At 47.8% G+C, this 22,242-nt stretch overlaps 1 protein-coding gene across 4 annotated transcripts in view; it reads right to left on the bottom strand.

The window, feature by feature from the left end:
• Nucleotides 1–356: 356 nt before the first annotated feature.
• The window catches only part of NR5A2 (nuclear receptor subfamily 5 group A member 2), a 103,992-nt gene continuing 82,106 nt past the window's right edge, over nt 357–22,242 (bottom strand). For 2 of the 4 annotated variants that reach the window (XM_019638042.1, XM_019638039.1), the window contains one exon: nt 357–2,166. In XM_019638042.1, the coding sequence (XP_019493587.1) occupies nt 1,919–2,166 (248 nt within the window). In that variant the 3' untranslated portion in view covers nt 357–1,918. The remainder of the gene's footprint in view (nt 2,167–22,242) is intronic. The other 2 variants (XM_019638040.1, XM_019638041.1) reach the window with 1 other exon arrangement.

Raw genomic sequence — 22,242 nt, 5'->3', positions numbered from 1 at the left:
ACAAGTCACATAATTTACAATAGATATTAAATAAACTACAGAGAGAATTAGGAAGATTTACAGACATTTAATCAAGTGACTGATTTTACTTCATGAAGACCCTTCTCTGTTCCTGAACTATGTTTCACTAACTCGAAGACATGCTACAGTAAACACATATATTTGGTTTCTTCAGTCTTGGCTACATCTTATACAGAGGTGAAACCAAGGAACAATAAATTAGCATCATAATTGTCTACACTTGAAACTATGATATACAATATAAATAAACTATTCAAAAGCCAGACACATTTATGAAAAAATTAAGGGACTAGGAGATACTTTTATTTTCTTTACAGTTTCTACAAGTGATTGTGCCGCCGATAATCTCAAAAAAATTAAAGTCTAAATGAGATTCCTGTTTCTGATTTTAGTGTCTCACGACATACAATAATTAAGGACTGTTAAAAATAATTACCAATCAGAAAAATAACATTAAGGAAATTACCGCTTTAGCTATTTTGTCATGTCCCAGTCCCCCCCACCCCCCACAGGACCTAAAGAATGTAAACACTATATTTTATTTGACTTGAAAGCATTAATACTTTATTTTAAACAAATGTTGATCCACATGTGCACAGCTACCTTTCAGAGTTGTGAAATAAGGCAAGACCCCTACCTGTGCCGTCGCTCGCTGCTAACACTGGTAGTGATGTCTGGGGAGCTCTTTGGCAGCTCTCTGCCCTCCAGTGTTTGTTCTATAGCAGACTTTGGTCTGTGACTTAGAAAGGTCAGTGTCACCCTCTTCCGCTCCCTTTTGGGGAAGATCTGCACTCCTCTACTATCCTTCCAGGCCATATGTAAAAATCACTGTCTCCATTCTGCGTCAGGGGCTGTCTGACGGCAGCCAGCGCGAACCTTGAGCCAGCTTCTCAGCTCATCCTGTCTTTTGTTTGCATTGCTTAACATGCTTCAATTTAGTTTAAAACTGCTTAGAATGGTGACTGTGTGACATCCCAGCAAAAGACGTTGTGGGTTTTATCTTTAAATGAGCTACAAACTTGGATGGGTAAAATCACCGATGTACCTACCAAGCCTTTCGGCCAGAAATTTTTGTGAATTCCAGCAATGCCAAAGCCACGTTTCAGTAACGGGAGCAGACGTGAGGTCCAGCTTGCTTTGGCTGTGGCGCGTGTGCTGTAAAGGTTTGCAGCCATTCCCCTTAGTGTGAATGGATGCTTATATATAAGGTCAGAAGAGGGACACTGCCTGCTTTTTCTTAATGTTATGAACACAGGACAAAACATACCAGGACATATTTAAAATGGCAAGCTAACATATTAAGAGACTGTTCCTATTAGCTGTTTGCAGGTCTAAGACAAGGACACTCAAATTAAGCTTTTCCTGATTTGGTGGAGCTGCTAGTGGGTGTGGCTGAGCGTGAGCCTCAGCACAGAGTCCAAGGCCAGGCAGGAAGGAGGGGTACTGCCTGGCCGCCGCGGCTGGGCCGGTGACAACTGCGGAGTTCAGCTCCCCCAAAGGGGGATCTGTGCGCTCAGACCCTGCTGCAGAAGCCTGTCTACAGCACAGATCGGTCCCTAAACGCCTTCACAGCGGAGATCAGCTTAAATGTACAGGGACTGCTGTGTCCGTCTGTGTCCTGATGCGGTGTTGCCTCCACCTGGGAGCTGAGTCCACTCCGTGTCTCTGATTGGACTCCTTTGGGGGCTTTGATTCACAGTTTGCAATACAAATACCCTGATACATCATTTATTTGCTATTAAGTATTTGATTATTATGCCTTTCTAAATCCAATCTGTTTAAACCAAGTTTTTAATTAGTGTGGCTTGGAGCAGTTCAGAGTAGCTTTCCCCTCTCTCTCTTCCCGTTCTCCCCCGCCGTCTGATCGTTTGGCCCGCGGAGCCCCCGGGGCCGCAGCTCAGGCCCGTTTTGCGTGCAGCATCTCAATGAGGAGGTTGTTGTAGGGCACGTCCCCATTCAGGTGCTTGCAGTACAGGTACTCTTCCGCCTGCAGGCTGATGGCACGGATTTCCGGCAGCCGCAGCAGCAGCTGCCCGAACTTCTCCGTCTGCTGCGGGTAGTTGCACACGGTGTAGTCCAGCAGAGCGGCGTTCACCTGCTCCTGCACCCCTTCCACCAGCTGGAAGTTCTCGAGGTTTTTCACATCTGGATTTCAGAAAAAAACAAACAGGCACAACATCTCAATGGCGTTTAATTCATGTTTACTGCCGCCATGGGTTCAGCTCACGGGGCATTTTCCTCCTGCCCAAAAGCATCCTGTCTAAGCTCCCGGGCACCGGGTGAGCTTCCGGGGCAAACACACACACAAGGGCTCGGGAAGAAGGCCTTGTTGAAATTCTGCATACACCGCACATCAATTAGACACCAATGGATTTCAAGCAAGGTCAACTCTTTTCATATCTCACAAAAGGAAAGGTCTGAGGGCTCGGGAAGTGGAGGGATCATCATGTACTGCCAGCAAATGAGTCCCTGGAGGGAGACCTATCTTAACCCAGTATATCGCACAATTCATATAATTCTGTATTAATTTTTCTGACCCAAGGTGAAATCTCTGTCCAGGGTCTGATGTAGTTAATTCTAATAAAAAGTGACAGGGTTCTTGTTTCTGTTTGACATTTTCTAAGTGATTCTGAAAGCCTCAGACTTGCCGAGCCCATGCTAATGAGCCATCTGGCACACTCCAGTGGCTGCCATGGGATGCTCACTGCTGGGGACACGCTAAAATATATATCTCGGTGACTAATGATTGTCATCAAACGAAAGCCTGTCCTTTAGGCGGAATACCAGCCAGGGTGGCCGGTGCCCTTTAACCCAAGAGTGGTATCTGTGCTTTGCTTTTCTGTCTCGTCCTGGGTCACTCGGACAGACGGCGGGCACAGGCCGTCCATCCCGCCCCACTTCTGGGGACCATCCAGTTGTAAGGCATCTGCCCTAGGGGTCCGTGTAAATACTGAACGAGAGGGAGACGGGGGGTCCAAGAAGACAGACTGACAGACAGACAATCAGCAGGGAAAATGGCGATGCTGGCATTTCTCTCCTGGAGATTGTTTACGTAACAGTACAGCTTTCATCCAGTGTATTTATAGAAGCCTCTGGAAAAGTTCAGAGGTATGTGTGTGTGCACATACATGCATACTAAAGATGGGGACCAAGCTGCCACTCCCCACCCCCACTTGATTTTCTAATTGGACGAAAATGAGTAAGAATGATTCTGAAGGAAACCGCATAATACTGTGACTCAAAGGTTCAGCGCGCTAAGCTCAGCTCATAGTTACCACGGGAATTCCTGCCAATATTTTGGCCCTGGGCGCTGTAACTCTTAGCCTGTACTTAGGAGCATGTCCAGCCTGGGATCTCGGAATGCTTTGCGACAAGGTCGCTTGCGTTGCAGATGGAATGGGCTCAGGATGGTTTCCGTGCTCACGTGCTGAGCCATAAGCACGCTCTTCCTTTCATCCCCAAGTCTCGGCCCCAGATTCAAAACAGAGAGGAATTTGTACTGAAATAGATAGGTGCTGTGAGTACTGGGGGCCACGTCTGTTTCAAACTGAGATGGGAGGATCAACAATCGTTGATTATTTGTTAGTGAAACGTGACACATGCTGCACCACTAGGAATTGTGCATCTTCCTGTGGCCTTGACACTGGCAGCCAAGGTGCTATCTGCTTGGCCTATTACACACGTGGCACTTAACAGTGAAAACATTTCCCATCTATTTTGTTTCAGATACTTAAAAAGTATTATAAATGACTTTAAAGTCCCTATAGATATTAGTTACATTTGGTTCAACGTTACAACATGGAAACAGCTGTGAACACCTTTGATACGTTGTACCCGAGTCCTCCACGGAAACCGACACTGTGTCAGCCTTGTCCTCTGCCTCCTCTGCTCCTCTCACAGGCTCAGCTGGTTATGGAGGGGGCCCTGCCGCCAGCGCATTTACATGGTTCCCCTGAGTTCTGTCCCATTCCTCAGGGCTGCATCTCTTTGCCCCTCACCCAACGTAGAGAAGACAGAAGTTAGTTTCTCTTCCATATACGCCGAGGAAGTTAAAAAAAAACAAGCAACGTCTGGTGTTACAACGATTGAAACACAATTCTAGAAAAAAACTTGAACTAGAGGATTATTTTGTACTACAATGGAAGACATTCTCACCAGCAAAGCTAACAAAAGCCACAGAGATCAGGACAGAGGGTGCAGGAATTTGCAGTGGAACATATAAGATAAATGAAGCTTTTAGAAACTTTCTTTTTCTGATAAATGTATTTTTTTTTTGAGAATTAGGTTCAACCTCCTATGATAAATTATGCCACTCTGTTAAGAAAGAAAAAAACTAATAAACAGAAGCCAAAGGATAGATCTAAGTCTGGCTGATTCACTTGCTATTATTATAGAATGATCATTTCAAGTTCTCAGCATTCAGTGGATAATTTCTGTAAATACTGGTCCACACTGGCACCTTTCTCCCAAAAGCTTAAAAATATACACAGGTTCCGTCTGAAGGAAAATCAAAGGTTTCTCATACTTGGCCATATGTCCAGTTTTTCTCTAAAGTTCATCAAGGTTGAAGTCACATGACTGAATTAATCATCTTTTCTGCTGTGTCTGTGAAGTTATCAAATATAACAAAAGTGAGACCGATGCCCAAAGGCACTTACTTACTGAATGTCTATGTTGTTTCTGTGTCTATACAAGCAATTTGTAATTTGGTGGCAAAGATCCTGATATTTAAGCTATTAGGGGGACTAAAATAAGAAAGAAAAAGGTCTAGACTGAATTCTTTTGTTTACGGACTGAGTAGTCCCTGTGCCTTCGCTGTGCCGGCTGCTTTTTCAGCCGTGTGGCCGTGTCAGGGCACTTTGCCCTGTTTTAGTCACCGTCCGTTTCCTAGGTGGACTGTCAGCGTCTTGGGTGAGGGCTGTGCATTTCTCTCGGGAGTACTTCCATGAATGCTTGCCTTATGTTACTGGTGTGTTTGTCCAAGATCGATGGACATGTGGGATGACCTCTCACACTAACAAGTATCTTACAGGCCAAGTTCCTTTTCTTTGCTGATTCGAAGCTGGCTTTCAAAAGCTGATGTATACAATAGAGCCCTGAAAGAAGTATTGGGTCGTCGGAAAAGTCATGGCACATTTTTGCAACTAAAAACATAGAAAAAATATGTCATGACTTTTCCAACAACCCAATATTTTAATGCCACAGGGTATTTTCTTTAAGGAACCCTGCGGTGAATTCCTTGGTGAGCTGAATGTACAGGCTCGGTTTACATGTTTACATGAGGGCTTTCCCTGGTCGGTTCGCTTTAAGGGAAAGGTGCCCCCATTCACATCCGAATTTGGGTCCCTGGTCCCCGAGAACCTTGGTTTTCCCACCATGGTGAGACGGTTCACAGGCTCTAGGCGTGGAGAGGGTAACGTGCAAAACACGATGAGCGCCTGTGGGAGACGTGGAATTTTCCCTTTTCTGTAGTTCACTTGTGTTCAGTTTTTAGAGAGAGTCCAGAAGTTTAAGAGTGCTCCCACAATTCTCATGGAATCGGTTTTCCTGTCAGTTCCCAGCCTTTCATGAGCATTTAATCGTGAGATCCATTTCCACCCTTAGCCATGCTCTCTGGGCGTCCCTCCTCCCAGCTGACGCCTTTCTGCGAAAACGGGTGGGAGCTGGCGGAGCAGGAGGCTGTGACGCCAGAAATTCATGAATGAACCGACATTAAATTATATGAGAAAACAAAATTGGGACAAATGTTCTGGAATCCTCAGGAATAGATGTTTTTGAGATTTGCCGTCCGGTTCCCATATTAAATAGCAATGGATCACATTTGGATTTCAGAAAAAGTCCCAGATGCGGGGGCAGAGATTGACATGAGACCCCCCCACCCCAGTTCTCCTGTGGCATTTTGTGCTGCATCTCAGAGTCTCCTGCGGTTGGCAGTGTATGCTCCTTTGAAATCCACGTAAGCTTCATTTGAATACAATTTAAAAACGCAAGCTAATGAACCCTATCATTACAAATTCTGGGGTGAAAATGGTGTATAAACAGACAGAGGCATTTTCTCAGCCCTTTCTCGATAGCCTTTAAATTTTGATGACTGGCAAAACATTTTGTGCTTCTCCGCTAAGTATCAATCTCTTATCATCTATTCTACTTTATTCACTCAGGGACTAATTACCAACTTTTGATATGAAGCTGCATTATGATAAGCTCGCAGTGGGGTGCTCAGATTTGCTTCCCTCCTTATTGGAGAGTAAACCCTTAGGTCTTCTTGAATATATTACGGCGCCGGCTTTCTAGTCACACACAGCACTCAGGCTCTCTCTGAAGGCAGGGGTGCTGATTTCTGCCTCCCTGGTCCCTGCCACGTGGCACAGCCTGTGGGTCCCTCATTTGGCACACTTTGGCGTGATGGGTCCTTCGCTGAACAAGGGGGCTGGGGGCTAGGAGGTGCCGTCTTCTGCTGCCAAGACGATTTTCTTTGTTAGTTTTTCACACGTGGGGGAACAAATCTCACCCTGCCCTTTAAAAGATACAAAGTGGGAAAAAAGAGGGATCATGTCGCACCAGAGAACACTTCCTTGATGTTTTTGGAGGGATGACAGTCTGTAAATTGGCACTCAGTTTATCCCCAGAAGACCCTTTCCTTTGATAGGCCAGAAAAGGAGAAAGGAAGTGAATTTTCTGTAGGAATTAATTTTGAAAATTATTTTTAAAGGGCTATATTGAAATAAAGTGTACACATAACTTTGTGAGAACTTTGAGATCAACACGCTAATTCTTTTCATATGAACAAAGTTCACTTATGGAGGGTAAGGGCTGTTTAGGGGTTAGAGATGGGAGAATGGGATTTTTGATGCTGATGGCTAAGAATTGCTATTTCCAGCAAAGCTTGAAACTCAAGGTTTTAAATTGATCACTGTTAAGTTCTTTATAAAAATACATGCCTGTGTGTGCTTATTAACCCAAGAGCTATTTTTAGCAACGAGGACATACAATTCAGTGCCTTCATATGCAAATTACTAACAAGAAAACGCGACTCTTGGCAAGAGCTGTGTGTACAAATGTGGACATGTAGCATACGTGCTGTTTATGTCCGTAGAAACAGTAATTTAAAAAACGCATGTTAGGGCGCTTTGTAAATTACAAAGCACCAGCCAGGTATAAGGGTGTATTATTTCTATGTACGTAAGTAACACATTTTTACAGCTCCTGCCAAAGAGTTGTATTTTCATTATCTCACCTCCATGTATGTGCAATACGTGAATTCATTCATTCACTCATGCATCCCTTCAGCCCGACAGCCCTGGGCCAGGGCTTGGAGGTACAGGAATAACGACCGTCTCTGTGACAGGTAGTTTAATGTGACAGAGATAAGCAACGGGTGCCTTGAGTGCACACAGGATGGGCACCCAACCCGGGGCTTGGGGGACAAGAAGGGTTCCTGGGGGAGGTGACAATGGAGAGGTTCTGAAAAATGCGTCAGAGTGAGCCGAGCCACACCCGGGAAAGGCACCCTGGCAGACAGTGTTCTGTACACAGTGTTGGGGACAGGGGACAAGGACGTCCCTGGAACTCTAGAGAGAGTTCAGGTTCCATGGAGAAGGAGCATGGGGATGAGATAAGGACGGACCACAGGGTGTGACACTGAGAAGGGCCTGGCAAGTCAGTAGTCTGGGTTTTCTCCTAAAGCGACACGGACAGAAGCATTGGAAGGTTTCAAGGAGGAAGGCGTCACCGGCTCTGGTTTAGAGAGAGCACCACGCCAGTGTGGGGAGAAGGAACTGGGGTGTCTGTGGGGGGAACGAGGCGTGAAAGGGGAAGTCGGGGCTGCGGCCGGAATACAGGGGGACATACAGGGAGCCACCGGGGCGGGGTGGACGCGAGAGACGTCCAGATGGTGGTTGACTCAGCAGGGCGTGCTGCGTGTTGCTGGTTTAGTGGAGTGGAGGAGAGCGGAGGCCCGGGTGGCTTCTGGGCATCTGTCAGCGGAGGGCGGGGAGGGTGGCCACCACTTGGGCAAGGGGCAGAAGAGCAGAGCGAGGGCCCGACTCTGACGAGCCTGGGTTGGCCCACGGGGAGTTTAAGGAGCACGCAGGACATCAGGGAGGGAGGGAGGGAGGGGCTGGAGCCCATGGTCCGACCTCGGCAGCGAGGCCGCCTCTGGACGGAAGGAGGGAGCCGGGAGCTGGCGAGAGAGGAGAGGAGAAGGCGCACATCCCAGCGGCAGAGGCGTCCCAGCCAGTCCCCGCGCTGCGCGCCAGGCGTCTCTCCTGAGCACACATGACACAGAGCTGGATACAAATGGCGGCACTTACGTCCTCGGAGCAAAACATTCCATGAGTTTCCATGCGTTTCCTCCCCAGGACAAAACTGAAATCCCGCGTCACAGTGCGTCTCTGCCTCGCCCTCTGTGGGCACCTGGTCTCGGGGGACCGGATGGCTCTTTGCCCATGTAAGGACTCGCGTCCTCACTTCACCCCGGTCTCTGCTCAGATACCAGGTACAGAGACCCTTGTGACCGCCTTCCTACAGCCTGATTGCCTCACTGCGAAGTCCCTCTCCGTCCCGTCGCTCTGCCTGTGTGTCCTCATGGTGTGTACATACACGACTGTCACTCAGTTTCACAAAGGAAGGACACTCTGACCCCTGCCGCCACCTGGACACTGTGCTCAGTGAGATGAGCCGGTCACAACAGGACAAATCCCTCGTGGTTCCCTTCCCCGAGGTCCCTAGAGCGTCAGGTTCATGGAGACGGGAGGCAGAAGGGTGGGCGCCGGGCCCGGGGCTGGTGACGAGGCACGGGCTGGATTTGCAGGACGAGAAGCGCTGTGGAGGCTGCGCGGCAGTCGTGTCACTGCCCTTAGCTGGCACCCCGGCCCGGACACTGGGCAGCGGCCCAGAGGGTAACCGCTCCGATCCGCGTAGCTCAGCACCACCGAGGGTGTCGGTGTCCTGTCCGGGAGAGCTTCTAAACACAGCGTGAGGCCCCCCGGGAGTCCAGGCCACTGAGTCCGGCTGCCTGCGAGACGGGCGGAGCGCTGACTCCAGAGGCTCCCGCGAGCACGCTCCTCTGTCTTTCCTCTTCCCTTATGTCCCCAGCCTGTGTCCCTGCTGTCTGTCTGACCGACCTCACAGGATGCATCTTCTTGTCTAATGTAGAAAACAGCCTCCCAGCCTCCCAAGAGTGACAGCGGGCAGGTAGGTCGCGGCCGCCTGCAGCCTGTGTGCTGCTCCCAGGTCCGTGCTCAGGCCGCAAGGAGAGGGGGCGCCTCTGAGGAAGCGCTGCTTGGCCCTGAACCACTTGTCTCTTGGCCCTGACACGCCGTCCTTCTTCCATGTCTGATTCACGCAGACTTTGACTTTGTTTCGCGTAGAGTTGTTTCGTAATAGCGGGCAGAAAGGTCCGTTACGTATTGTGCTTCCTTGGGAAACAGACTCAGAAGGGACCCTGGCTGGAGGCTTTGTCTGCAGTGCCCGCCTGTCTGCGTTCACTGCGGTCTTCGGACTTCTCTCTCTGCGTAGGCTCTTCTACCTCGCCTGCCCCTTCCCTCCGCAGCTCTCTCAGGGACCCAGGCTGGGGCTGCAGATTGGGGCTGGGACACAGTGCTGACTGGGCCTCTCTGCCTGGGGCGCTGGGGGCACCCCCCGCTACAGTGTCTAACAGCGACCCCGACCCGCAGCTTTCTGCGCCTGCCCGTCGGGAAAGCAGCACCCCCAGGCATCAGACGCCGCTGCCTCCAGGAAGCCTCCAGCCCGCCCTGTTGACTGTAGCACAGCCCTTCTGGCCTCACACTGGCATTGGTGTCCCCTGACCGTCCACTGTGAGGGCCTTGTGAAGGGTCACCTTGCCTCCTTCCCCTCGCCCTGCACGTGCCTGGACACACTGGGAACCTGTTGCCCACTTGTTGAATGAATATATTTTCACCTCAACTCATACATCAGTCTTCCCCTTGCGTGTGTCTGGAAGGTCTTCCTAGTTCCAGTCATACTTCCTTGCTAAGCATTGCTTGATCCTCCATCACGGGCCTGTGTCGCCCCCCGCCCCACCCCCACTCCGAAGGCAGTGACCCTGTTTCCTGTTTATTTCCCACACGGCACAAGCGCAGCGCCGCACACATGAAAGACAGCAATGCGTGAGCCACTGCACGTGCTGATTTGGGTTAGGCTCCCCGAATGGCACAAATGAGCAAGCGCCTTCTGAGAATGCAGCGAGAGCTTCGTGTGCCAGGAGTCCCAGCTGTGAGACACTTCAGCATCTTACTAAAGCTCCGCACCTGGCTAGATTCAGAACCAGTGTCAAACACAACAGAGCACGTCTCCTAGAATTCATCTCCAGAAAAGTACAGTTTGATTCAAAATTGAAGAACTTGAGGTAATGGGTAGGAAGGAGCAGCGTGGTTTGTTTGATGTAAGAAGCGGTGACGCGACTATGTTGAGGGTGACCTGTTTGGGGGGCTCTGCTGTGTCAGGTCCTCATCAGCTGACATAGGACGTCCCCATTTCCGTATTAATTTGTGTTTGTTTCCCAGAATTCTTAGGGAGAAAATTGAGGATTGAAGCTATACTAAAGGGATTTTAAGATCATGAATTGAAATGTGATAGGTTTTATCAATCTGTCCACACCAGATGAGAGTGAAAACCACATAGAAACACATGAGAATCAAAGGCAAAAGTTAAGTCTCTGGCTGGGAATCGATTGAATATTTTGACCCGGGAGAAAGAATTTAAAGGGCCACAGGATGAGGCTATTTCCTGGTTTCCCCTAAATTTCAAGTAAAGTGGTTGTTAACATACTTAACAGTGAGGGTAGCATGTCGAGTGCACATGAGACGCAGCACTGCAGCTGCCCCAGCCGGCCGTGTGGGGCTGGTCCTTATCTTATTATAAAGACCATCTGTCCCCTCAGAATACGAAGCGTCCACAGTCATACAAAGCAGTATCCCTTTGGAAGAAAGCTGTCCCTCCATTCTTGTAGTTACGCCCTAACGCAGGTTTTGAGCCATACGCTTGCATCTGATCTCCATTCGGGAACTTTTGTGGGTTTTGCAAAGTTATCTTATTCTCTTAGAATGAGATTTGAGGTGCAGTGTGTTCAGGTGGCAAGTTGGGACTGAACAAACCAACGTTATCATATGAAAGAGAATTAAACAGGCAGATCCAAGTGGGGATATATTAAGCCAAATTTAAGCTCCGGTTGCTGGGTTTTTAGCCTGCGCTAGATGTCTGGCTTGCCTCGGGATAAATTCAGCTTTCCAGCTAGTCGAAAGGGGAAACCGCCTCAGGTATGATAAAATTTACAAGAGAACGCTGTGGAACAGTTCTTGTTAAAAATATTAGCTTAAAGGCATTCTTATCGTCTTTGGGATGAAGACTGTATTTGCATTTAATTATTTGGTTTCAAACTTTTATAAACCTGGATCAAATGTTAGCTTAGCCAATTAAAATATTATTTTGTATGCGTGTGGCTCCGAGCCCAACACAGCGCACGCACGTTGCTCAGTTGTGCTCTTTAACTTTGTTATCGAGAAAAAAGGTAACACCTGGGGATATAAATGTGCATTTAGCAGACAAGCTCCTCTATTTGAAATAAATGGTTGTCTTGAAACATTTCTCCACATTATAGTGTTAGTCTAGGAAGACAAAAGATGTACTCTTCTAAGTATTTCTATTCATCCAATCAATACTCCTTCATAATTCAGCATTTGAAAGAAACCCCTTTTTTACAGTACCCCTGTTGAGTCCCCGGGCCACAGGGCAGCTTCCTGTCTGACCTTGTTCCCTTGCTGAGAGCCAGGGGTTTTCCTCTTGTAGGTCTTAGAGGGTGACCAGGCCGGAGAGGGACAGAGCAGAGAGGAGGGTGCCGTGGGGGAAAGGAAGCTTATCTGAAACTAAAGAGCAGCAGAACAGTCTTCAGAAATCTTTTCAGCAGGAATTGTTGAAAGAAAGGCATTTGATGATCTCTACAAAATCAACTCATTTTGTACAACTGGTATCCCACACACCTCAATGACCAGAGGTGACTGGGCAGGAAACCTCATCACAGCTTTGGTTGAACTTAGTCCTCTGGCACCAAGACCATGAAATGGTCGGACACAGACGTTGGTCTTCACTGTGCTATGTGGTCCCCGCCCCGGTTCCCTGGGACATCTTTGCAGGGAGTTGGCTGCGATACCGCCCATGGACAGGCGTGCTTAGGCGTTCTAAACGGAGGTCTGAAACCAAGATATGTGCAGGACACACTCGTCCCTGGAAAGAATAAGTGTTGATCGTTTTAAAAGAATGAAACAGGATGTTCACGTCAACACAAGGATGGGAGACACAGGAAGAAAGTTTGCCTCCCAACCAGCAAGTAATATGGGATCCAGGGAAACCCACAACGCGCTCTGCTGTTTGCTGTTGGCTCACTAATGAAGACTCAGCAACCTGAACTCTGTGCCAACTCAGACACTGTATGTGGGTTTTGTTTTTGATAGGAAGTGTAAAGAACGCCTTTATGTTCCTCCTGAGTGTCTAACTACCTAAAACCAGCAGCAGAAGCAGAAATGCAGGGGATTAAAAGTATTGTCAATGTTGCCTATTTTAAAATCCAATTTTAAACGTTAAACAGGTATTTCATGAAATGCAGGCTTATTGTATATTACAATTCCTAAGGCTAAAATGTTTGCTTTGTTCTCCTAGCTTGTATCAAAGCCCTTTCCTCTGTTTTTTTTTTTTTTTTAACTTCACCCAACGCCCCCACCAGGTCCTTTCTGAGACCCACACAATGAATTAATGAAAGAACTGGGAGGAAAACTCGGTAGTTAAATGTTGCATCAGGCGCAATGAACCCCTTTAGGTGCGAAGCACTGTGTTAAAGTACATTGCTTAAGAGAAAGCATGGGCTGAGATCACAAAAATTGCATTTAAGTAATGTAAATTCAGCTTTCTGTTTCCCAGTTGAATTGTTTTGAATTAGCGAGGCTTATTGTACTTTGTTCTGTTTCCACTTGTACTAAAAAGTAACATCACAATCAGTAAAATTGTTGCAACTTGATGCCCATATGAGAACTGTTATTTATGTGCGTCTGTTCTGTATATCCAAGGTTTTCTTTTTCTTTAGTTGGTAGAGTTAGAATAAAACTACTCTGTAAGACCTAAATATACTTGTTACTTATTATTACATCATTTCCCTTAGCTTATTAAAATTCTGCTCAGTAAGATCAGAGGTTGAAATAAAGGGGAAAAAAATCATTCAGCTGACCAATACTTATTCTGACTCGTTTGGACTGTGAGAAGAAGACGGGTCTTTGGGGTGAAGATGTAAAGGGAGGAGGGGCACTGATTACCTAACGAGATCATTAAAGCCAAATACTTATCAATTTTTTGGGACATAACAAATTAATAATTCATCAGATTGCTCAGGGATATGTATTTGTATGCGAAAGACAGAAAATCTATATTACCAATTTGGTTTGTATTTTTTTAACCACGTGGCAGCAAAAATAACAGGAAAGATTAGTCCAAAAGAAGCTGCCCTTTTATTATTATCATGTACTCATGGGTTTAGCTAAGACAGTGATCACAGTGATACTGAAATACCTTATGTCGGATCACATTTATTCTATAAAATGCTACGCTCAGTTCTAAGCCCTGTCCAGGAAGGGAGCTGAGAACGTGGGGTCACCCTGCCTTTCACACCCAGGCAGCGTTCGTTTACATGGCGGCAAATGTTTATGCAGCTGCATTGTTGCCAACTCTTGATTAGTTAGGGGAGTTATTGATTCTTGCCATTTCCACAGCTGGGAGAAATGAAAACAAGTGATTTTGAACCTGTGAACCACCGCACTGCCCAAGTGACCTTGGAGCGAGGAAACTCCTCTAAGTCTCAGTTCCCTTGTTTTTTAAATGTATTGTGACAGCGGCCACCACGAGGCAGGACAGTGAGTGTGTGGCTCGTAAGGTTCCATTAGTTATCGCGTCTTCCTGCAGCCATGACTTGGCTGAACATGAAACGTGCCCGCCCTCTCCCCACCCCGCGTCCAAAGACAAGCTCCGCTGTGGGGCCTCCCGAGCCCGGGCGTCAGCCCGCTTACCCAGAGAGTGGCTCTGGTGGGACAGTGGGGGTCGTGTTAACAATACTCTGAGCTGCTCAGACCCTTCACTGTGCTTCCTGAGAGAGCACTCAGGTCCATGGACATTCCTGCAGCTGGGGGTGGGGGAGCGGACGGACACCCCACCTCCTGAGGAGGTCCCTCGGCGGGGTTTGCCCTGAAAGACCAGTACCATCTCTTGGGCACTTCCAAACTTCTGTGTCCAGGACACAAGACTCTTCATTTGAGCCTCATGGTGGCTCAGCGAATATACCACGCCAAGTTCAAGGCCAGCTCCCACCACTCAGTCCTCACGTGGCGGTAGCGCTTTGGGATAGCTCTCAGCTTGGGAAGCAGAGGATTGAAGCAACAGTTTAAAATTTGATTTCTGAGATTAATCTGTGGTTTCAGTGTTGTCCACAAGCTTCCGTTAACAGAGAAAGTCAGAGGTAACTTTTTAAGGTTCAGCTTCATGAAATTAGATCACACACAGCAAATTGGCCGCTGACCTGGCAGTGACCAGTCACAGCGACGTCGGACTCACTGCCTCCAAGAGCAAACTGTGCTGTGGTTACTCTTGGGTTGTGAAGGAAAAGGGGCTTCACGCCCCCAGTTTTAACATGAACACTTGTGCGAAGCACTAAGCACGCCTTCAAAGCTGCCTCTTGAGAATCTTGGCTGTCTTTCTCTCAGTCTATTGTATATAATTACCAGTAAATGAAAACTATGTAATTTGAGCTTTATTTTTCACTCTGTGAATGTCACTTGGGTATAGAAATGTTTCCTTTAAAAAGCATAAATCCTAGATTGTGTGAGGTGAACACTGTTTATCTTTCCTGACACTTTTTCAAAGCAACCAAATTCCTCGTCATCCAACTGATATCTGACCCGGAACAGTTCTCGTTTCTCTGATTAAAACACAGTCACGGTGGAGAGGACGCCGGTTTCGGGGATGGAAAAACACAGTGTCTTGCCACAGCTGTCGAAGCATTTTCAGTTTGTCAACTGTGGAGCGTTTCTGTTTATTATCGATGACCTATTAGCCGATCGAAATATCGGCAAAGCACATTTTTAAAGTGTCTGTCTGTGCGAGCGCCGCCTCATTTGATGCCTAATCCACGGGGTTGATGATGATGTTATTATCAGCCTTACTATTCCCACTTCTGTTCTGGTTGGTGGCGTTAGAATCACGTTCGTTCTGAAGTCTGAGCTCTGGGCCTTTAGTCACATCCTGCATTTTGTTTTTGGGATACTGAGGTTTTGGGGGGGTGGGTGGAGACGAGGGAGAAAGTGGACAGGTGCCCTTCCTTTCGGAAGCTCTGCTGACTAGGTCCGAGCTGTGGACATGTGCTCCTGCCGCCTGGTCTGCACAACGGCCCCAAGAGCCTGGGATGTGCGGAGGCTTCGAAGGGCCAGGAAATGCAGCATTAAACTTCTGCAAGAGCGTGCAGCCGCTTGGGAGAGGGGGTGAGCGAGCGAGGCCACCCAGCCCCGTGCCCACCGTCGCCCACAAGCCCCTTTCCTAATTGTCACGCTGGAATGGCTACAGCGCCGTTAATGATCGGCTTTCTGCTTCCGAGTGGTGGGCAGCTGTGGGCCCGCCGGGTGGAGATGGCTCTGGCTCTCGGGTGTCACCGTGGTGCTGTGGTGACTCATGGGGACTGTGATTACCTGTCAGTGGAACCACGGCAAGGCCAGCAGGTCCCCGCTCACACGGCCAGGCTGTGCGTGTGGCCGGACCGGAGGCAGTTAGAGAGGGTGTGTGGCCTCTGCCTGAGTGCACAGACCGGAGGCAGTTAGAGAGGGTGTGTGGCCTCTGCCTGAGTGCACGCGGGTGCCTTTCCCGAGCGTGTCAGGTGTGGACACAGCCAGCAGCGGGTGGAAGGCCTGGCCCAGGAAACCGCCCCACCTGTGCAGCTAGGCCTAGGACAGCCCCACGGGTACCCGTCCCTTACACTCGCAGCTGCAGGACGCTGGGACAGATGTGAAGGGGACACGCTGAGGGGCTGGGGGCCGAGCGCTCAGGCAACCCCTGCTGGAACCGGGCGGAAAAGCGAAAAGCGTGCTCGTGAGACATACAAATACCCCAAATCATGTTTTCTTAAACAGTTTGCATAGATAATGCAGTAACACAACTGGATCATAGAGTAATATTTATGCCAGTGCAATTTCATAATGATTTTGTTTTGACATATGAACTTCATTTACTTTTTTTTAATTAGGAAGAAAATTCAAATCTGATATGATTAGGGAATGAAATGACTGGTACACATTTTCTTCTCTCTCTCTCTCCTGTTTATTTGCTCATACGTTATGACCTCATTCTCAATTTCTACTTCAAATGCATTCTCTCACTATTCACATTTTTAAAGCATGTTAAACGCCGACCACACGTGCAGATGTCTGAGCAGCGGCCTCTCAGGCAGGGAGCCCGATGACTTGATGGCAAATTTGCTGTCATTCTGGGTTTCCCCGTTAATCTGACTGTGTGGGGCTCAGAGGGGCTGGCTTGGAAAGCCGTCCTGTGCATAATATCCTGCTCTGGTTTTCCTGCCGTGAGGTCACTGTGACAGCCACACAGGGGACATTCTCTCCCAGCAGCTCGGGAAGGAAGCACCAGTGTGTTTGGTCGTAAGGGTTCAGTTGGTCATGGAGGGATTTCTTTCTCACTCTGCGAGATAGTGTGTGGCTAGAAAGCACTTCTGCTGCCAGGTGACAGCACTAAAAGTAGCGTGAGTGTGACCGAAAGGGATGTGTTAGCTTAGTCCACAGAGTCTGGAGTCACGCCTGGTTGAAAACCATCCCAGTGACATCCCATGAGCCTTAGACCTCCAGTTATGCGTAGGACAAGCACATCTGAAGTCAGTTCAAACAACAAGGAAATACCGCGTGTAAACAGTATGCAAAACACCAACCAGGAAAGGAGCAAAGCAAAGACATGAAAGGAAGATTGTAATGAGAGTTGGCGTTGCGTGAATTAGCTTTAGTTTTCATTGTTAGGGGCCTTGGCGAGTAACAAGGCTAACAACCTGGTGGGTGTCACTGCCACCTGGTTACCAGGAGCAGGAGGCTTGGCGTCTGGGCCAGTGGGGAGGACAGCGGGCCTGTTGCTGTTATCGCCGCGTCCTGTGATGCAGCCAGCTCGGGGTACCTGACCCCCCCCCCGCCCTGCCCTCCAGGACCAGCCTGGAGCATCGAGCCCCTGATGTAGGGTGCAGCCCCGAATGACAGCTCACTCTGCTGTCAGAATGTCAAAGGGAAATTTAAAATCCTCATACAGTTTCTGGTTGCAGAGAAATATGGTAGGAAATAAAAAGAACCCAGAAGTTGGGGAAAATATGAAAGAAAATAGAATATTTGAAAAGTTCATCATTGAACTATTCCTCCCCAAACACACCCACCCGAAGAAACCAAACCACTTGCTGGATGGCCTCCTCGGTAAAATTTCTAAACGGTGTCTGGGGAGGTGTGTGTGTGTGTGTGTGTGTGTGTGTGTGTGTGTGTGTGTGTGTGTTATCACTGTGNTAAACGGTGTCTGGGGAGGTGTGTGTGTGTGTGTGTGTGTGTGTGTGTGTGTGTGTGTGTGTGTGTGCATTATCACTGTGGTAGTTCCAGAAGTATTTTGGTTGTTCTTTAACTCTTATACGAATGCAAAAGTGACCACGGCACAAGTTTCTACCTTCCTGCTAAGTATAGTACCTCTACAGAGAATTTTCATAACTGGGGTTTGGAGTTGGATAATAGTGAACTTTGAAAACCGTTCATGTAGAGCATTCCTGTCAGAAAGTGTGTGAATGAGTGTGTGCATGAGTGTGTGCGTGTGTGTGTGAGTGTGAGTGTGTGTGAGTGTGTGCGTGTGTGTGTGTGAGTGTGTGTGAGTGTGTGCGTGTGTGTGTGTGAGTGAGTGTGTATGTGAGTGTGAGTGAGTGTGTGAGTGAATGTGTGTGTGCATGGGTGCACTCGTGTGTAAATGCACATCACTGTGCGGGTGTTTTATGACTGGGATTTCAGCAGGATTCATGCCTTTGCGTGGCTCAGATTCAGGACTCACAGGACCGGCTGCGGAAACCTTGATGTGGCCCCAGGAGATGCTGAAATGCTGGAGGGGTCCTGAGGCCCCGAGCGGCCCCCGGACGAGCGCACGCGTTTGGTTCCCAGAATTTTTGATTTCCATGCACTAATTGGTAGCTCAGGTGCTCCCCTAGGCACATGAAGGTATTTGCTGCTTTACAATCCCGTCTTTCCCTGTGTTCACTGTGTGCTCTGAGGGAACATTAGGCTTTGCACCTGTGTTGTGTCTTGGTCGTGAATCCTGAGAGTAAGGCTTTGGCAGTGGAGCCGCAGTCATGTGGTTTGCAGAGCTCTCACTGCAGGGCTGGGTGTTGAGCGCAGGACTTGCCCCATTGGCTTTGGGGTGGGGACCTTCTGCTTAGAGTCAGTCTCGTAAATATTAATCTGCTATATACGCCCACGGTCCCGATGGCCTTAGGAAGACAATTGCAAAACAGAGCACACAGGACCCACGTCTGTAAGTCCATTTGGGCCATGCTGCTTTCCTTTTGAAAAATGACTGTTCCCTGTCCTTCCCTTTGAGTGGCTTTCCTAGTCTCACCTTTCTGTTTTGAATAAAGCCGTATTATTATTATTATTATTATTATTATTATTATTATTATTATTTACATTCCCTCCAGTTGATTTGCTGGATTCTACAGCTTTTCGTTTGGTCTGGGGAGAACCAGTCACGTGTCCCACCCCATCCGCTGGAGGACCTAACAGGCGCTGCTTGATGTACACAGTAAAGAAAGCTCGCTATTGATTTTCCTGTAGCTGCTTGTAACTATTATAGTTGATACATCAATAGAAAAGGAAAGCACAATGTTTCACGGGCGGCAGAAAATCAGAGAACGCATGGTGCTGACAGTAAATCATGGCAGCATCTGAGGAACTGATAGATGGTTCCTGCTAAGCAGAGACCCATGGCTTTCCTTAAAAAGACGGTCCTGTGGTTGCCCGCTACTTCCTAACAGACTGGCTGCCCAGAACGGTGCTGAAGCTCCGGTCAAGGTGTCATATTTTAAAGAAAGCCCTTTCTTCCTCTGGGGACGGGTAGCGGGGGACCTTTCAGGGAGGCGGTCTGCAGTCAGGAGTGCCACTTCTGTTTTGCCTCCTCTTTCTAGAGCTGAAACAGCATCGACTCTAAGAAAGCTTAGAGCATATAGAACACTTCTGAGAATAGCCAACAATAGGGGGCAAAACACACTGCCAGGAATTCTTAGCTCCCAAGTGCCGGGGATGAAAAACAGACAGCTCTTGTGGGCCGTGGGCCATGGTGGTAAGAGAAGTTTAGCCTCAGCTCAGAAAAGGTACTATGCTGAAAGGACTTGTATTCTAGCAGTTTCTGCCTTCCAAAAAGGTACCCGGAGTCCCATGACTCACGGGTGATGCTCTTAGGTGATTAGAGACATGCTCGAAAATGTTTGGGGCCTGAGGAGTGCCTGCATTCTGCTATGGAGCCTTTTAAATACGCTTACATCAATACCTAAGACTGCTAAATCGGTCTCTCTCTCTCTCTCTCTCTCTCTCTCTCACACACACACACACACACACACACACACACACACACACACACCCCTTCCACCACCTTCCTGAACATTTAACCACATTTATGTGCACAGGATTAACTGTAAAACAGTTACACCTATGCTGTACTTTTAGTGTTTAAGCCATTTTACAAGCATCTTGTAATTCCATTAATTACTAGAGCTTTGAGCATTGTTTGAAGCTTGCCCCCATCAAATATATCAATTATTTAACAAGGAGCCATATTTCTAAGTGGTGCTGATAACCATCCAGGTTACTGCTACAAGCACAGAGGCATTAAATATAGATGATACTTACTAGTGTCCAGGACTCTTTGCACCAGGAGGCTGTAAAAGCTAGTGATGGATCAACTGGTTTGCCCGTTAACTCCTTGTCTGAAGAGCACAATTTCCTATTTCCTGCGCTGAGTATCTACCAAGGGTGACAAAAGCTGGTTACGTGCTTAGTTTTTCATTTAATTTTGGTTCTCTTTTATGTGCTGTTTTGGGGAGTGAAAGAATTGGGCTAGCATGAAGGACAGTGTGTAGACAGTGTTTCTGCTAGTTGCTTGGCATGGCTTCTAATCAGTGAATGTTCCATCCATCCATCCATCCGTCCATCCATCCATCCATCCTGTGCTGTTTGAACACCTACTATGTGCCAAGCTTTGGCGTATAGACTTCAAACAAGTGGTACAAACTGTGGGACAAACAGAGAGCTTCAATATGGCAGTTGCTACATGGAGGTAAGTGCGAAAGTGCCATAGGGGAGGCAGGCAAGCGTCTTCAAAGAGGCAGCACGTAGCGAGGCACTAAGTGGTCTGTGTGCCTGTGGTGGTGGTGTCGGTCGTGGGGGCTGAAGGATGGGGGATCTCTGGAAAGAGAAAAGAGCTGTTGGGCTCCAGGCACGATGTTTCAGTGAGTTCACGTTTTGCTGCGCCCTTTCAGTTTCAGATGTGTCAACAACAGGAAAACATAAAGTGGGAGAAAACGGCAGAGCTAGACTCAAAACCGGTACCGCTGTCTGTCGGAAACAGCAGGGCTGTAGAGCAGGGGGCAGGGCTGAAATGGCGAGCAGCAGCGGGTCCAGCTTCTGGACGGGGACGGGGTCAGGCACTCAGCTAGGCCTGAGTGGAGCCAGGGCATGGCCCTGGCTGGGCCCCGGCTCCTTTTGTAAAAGAAGGCCACAAAAAGAGAAAGAAACTTCCGAATTTATAGCTCAAGTTACATGTGCTATTTTGGTAAGCTTGGGAACTAGGAAAGGTAGCAGGGCAAAAACATGTCCCTGGACTGGGTCACCCACTGTCTGTCACTGGACCTGAATTGTCACCAGTGTCACCACAGTGCAGAGGCCTAAATGTCATTATAAGACCTGGCTCTGAACGTGGGATCTTGTAGAGCTGGATGGAAGCAAGAGAAACAGGAACAATGATCGCCGCCAAAAATCTCACTCAAAGTCAGTCTGCTAATCACAATGTGAAAAACCCTGAAGATGTATATTGCTAAGAAAGAAGCTGACAAAACTAAAACATCAGTTCACTCCAGAAGAGATTGTGTCTGTGGAGGAATGGGAAGAAAACTCCAAAGTTCGTTTGCTTAGAACGTTCAAGAGATAAATAAAGTGATGCTATTCATTAAAAAAGAAAACAGAAAAGAAACAAAGTAGGCCAACATTAACCACTAATAGGTGCATATGAAAAATAACCTATTAGAAATCTTTAAAACAAATATAATTCATATAAAAATTGTAATTGATGGGATACGTGCTAGACTAGATATAGCTGAAGAGAGAATTAGAAGGTGTCACGAGCACAAAGCAGCACAGTAAGAAGAGGGGTCGAGAGGGTCAAGAGAGGCCGAGAAGGTAGACTGAGATAAAGACAGACGGTAGACTGAGAGAGGAACATGCCTGATGGGGGTTCGCAGGGGGGTGACAGGATTAATAGAGGAAAAGAGAATACTGAGAATTTTCCGGTATCCTCTGGTTGAATGTGCACTTTCTGCATAAACCTATACTTAGACACCTTGTCGTGACAGTGTAAGACATCAGCAATAAAGAGAAAACCTTAAAAGTTATCAGGGAGGAAAGGCAGTAGATTTCCGAGAGCCTTCTCAAGTGATGAGAGATGATCTTGCCAACCTAAAGGTTTATATCCAACTAAAGTATCATTCAAGATGAGGCAAAATTTAGAACATACAAAGGCTATGGGGTTTACCAGTAAACAGATCAAAACTCACCTCTTAGAATATAGACTATAAATATGCATTTGTCGCATGGGCCAGCAGATGTGTTCTTGGGCATTTATCCCTGAGAAATGAAAACATGCCTGCACAAAACCCTGTACATGACGTTCATAGCAGCTTGACTGTGACAGCCCTAACCCGAGAACAACTCAAATGTCCTTCAACAGAGGAACAGGTAAGCAAGCTGTGGCACACCTACGCCACGGAGTACTCCGCAGCCATAAAAAGCAGCCGGCTCATGGTTGGACCGCAAGGGGATTTTGCTGAGTGAAAAAAGCCAGTCCCCAAAGGTCACAACTCTCTAATTATATTTCTCTTAACATTCCTGAGAT

This window comes from Hipposideros armiger, unplaced genomic scaffold (genome assembly GCF_001890085.2).
Source record: "Hipposideros armiger isolate ML-2016 unplaced genomic scaffold, ASM189008v1 scaffold_37, whole genome shotgun sequence".
Classification (NCBI taxonomy): domain Eukaryota; kingdom Metazoa; phylum Chordata; class Mammalia; order Chiroptera; family Hipposideridae; genus Hipposideros; species Hipposideros armiger.
This window is presented reverse-complemented; position numbering and strand designations above follow the sequence as displayed.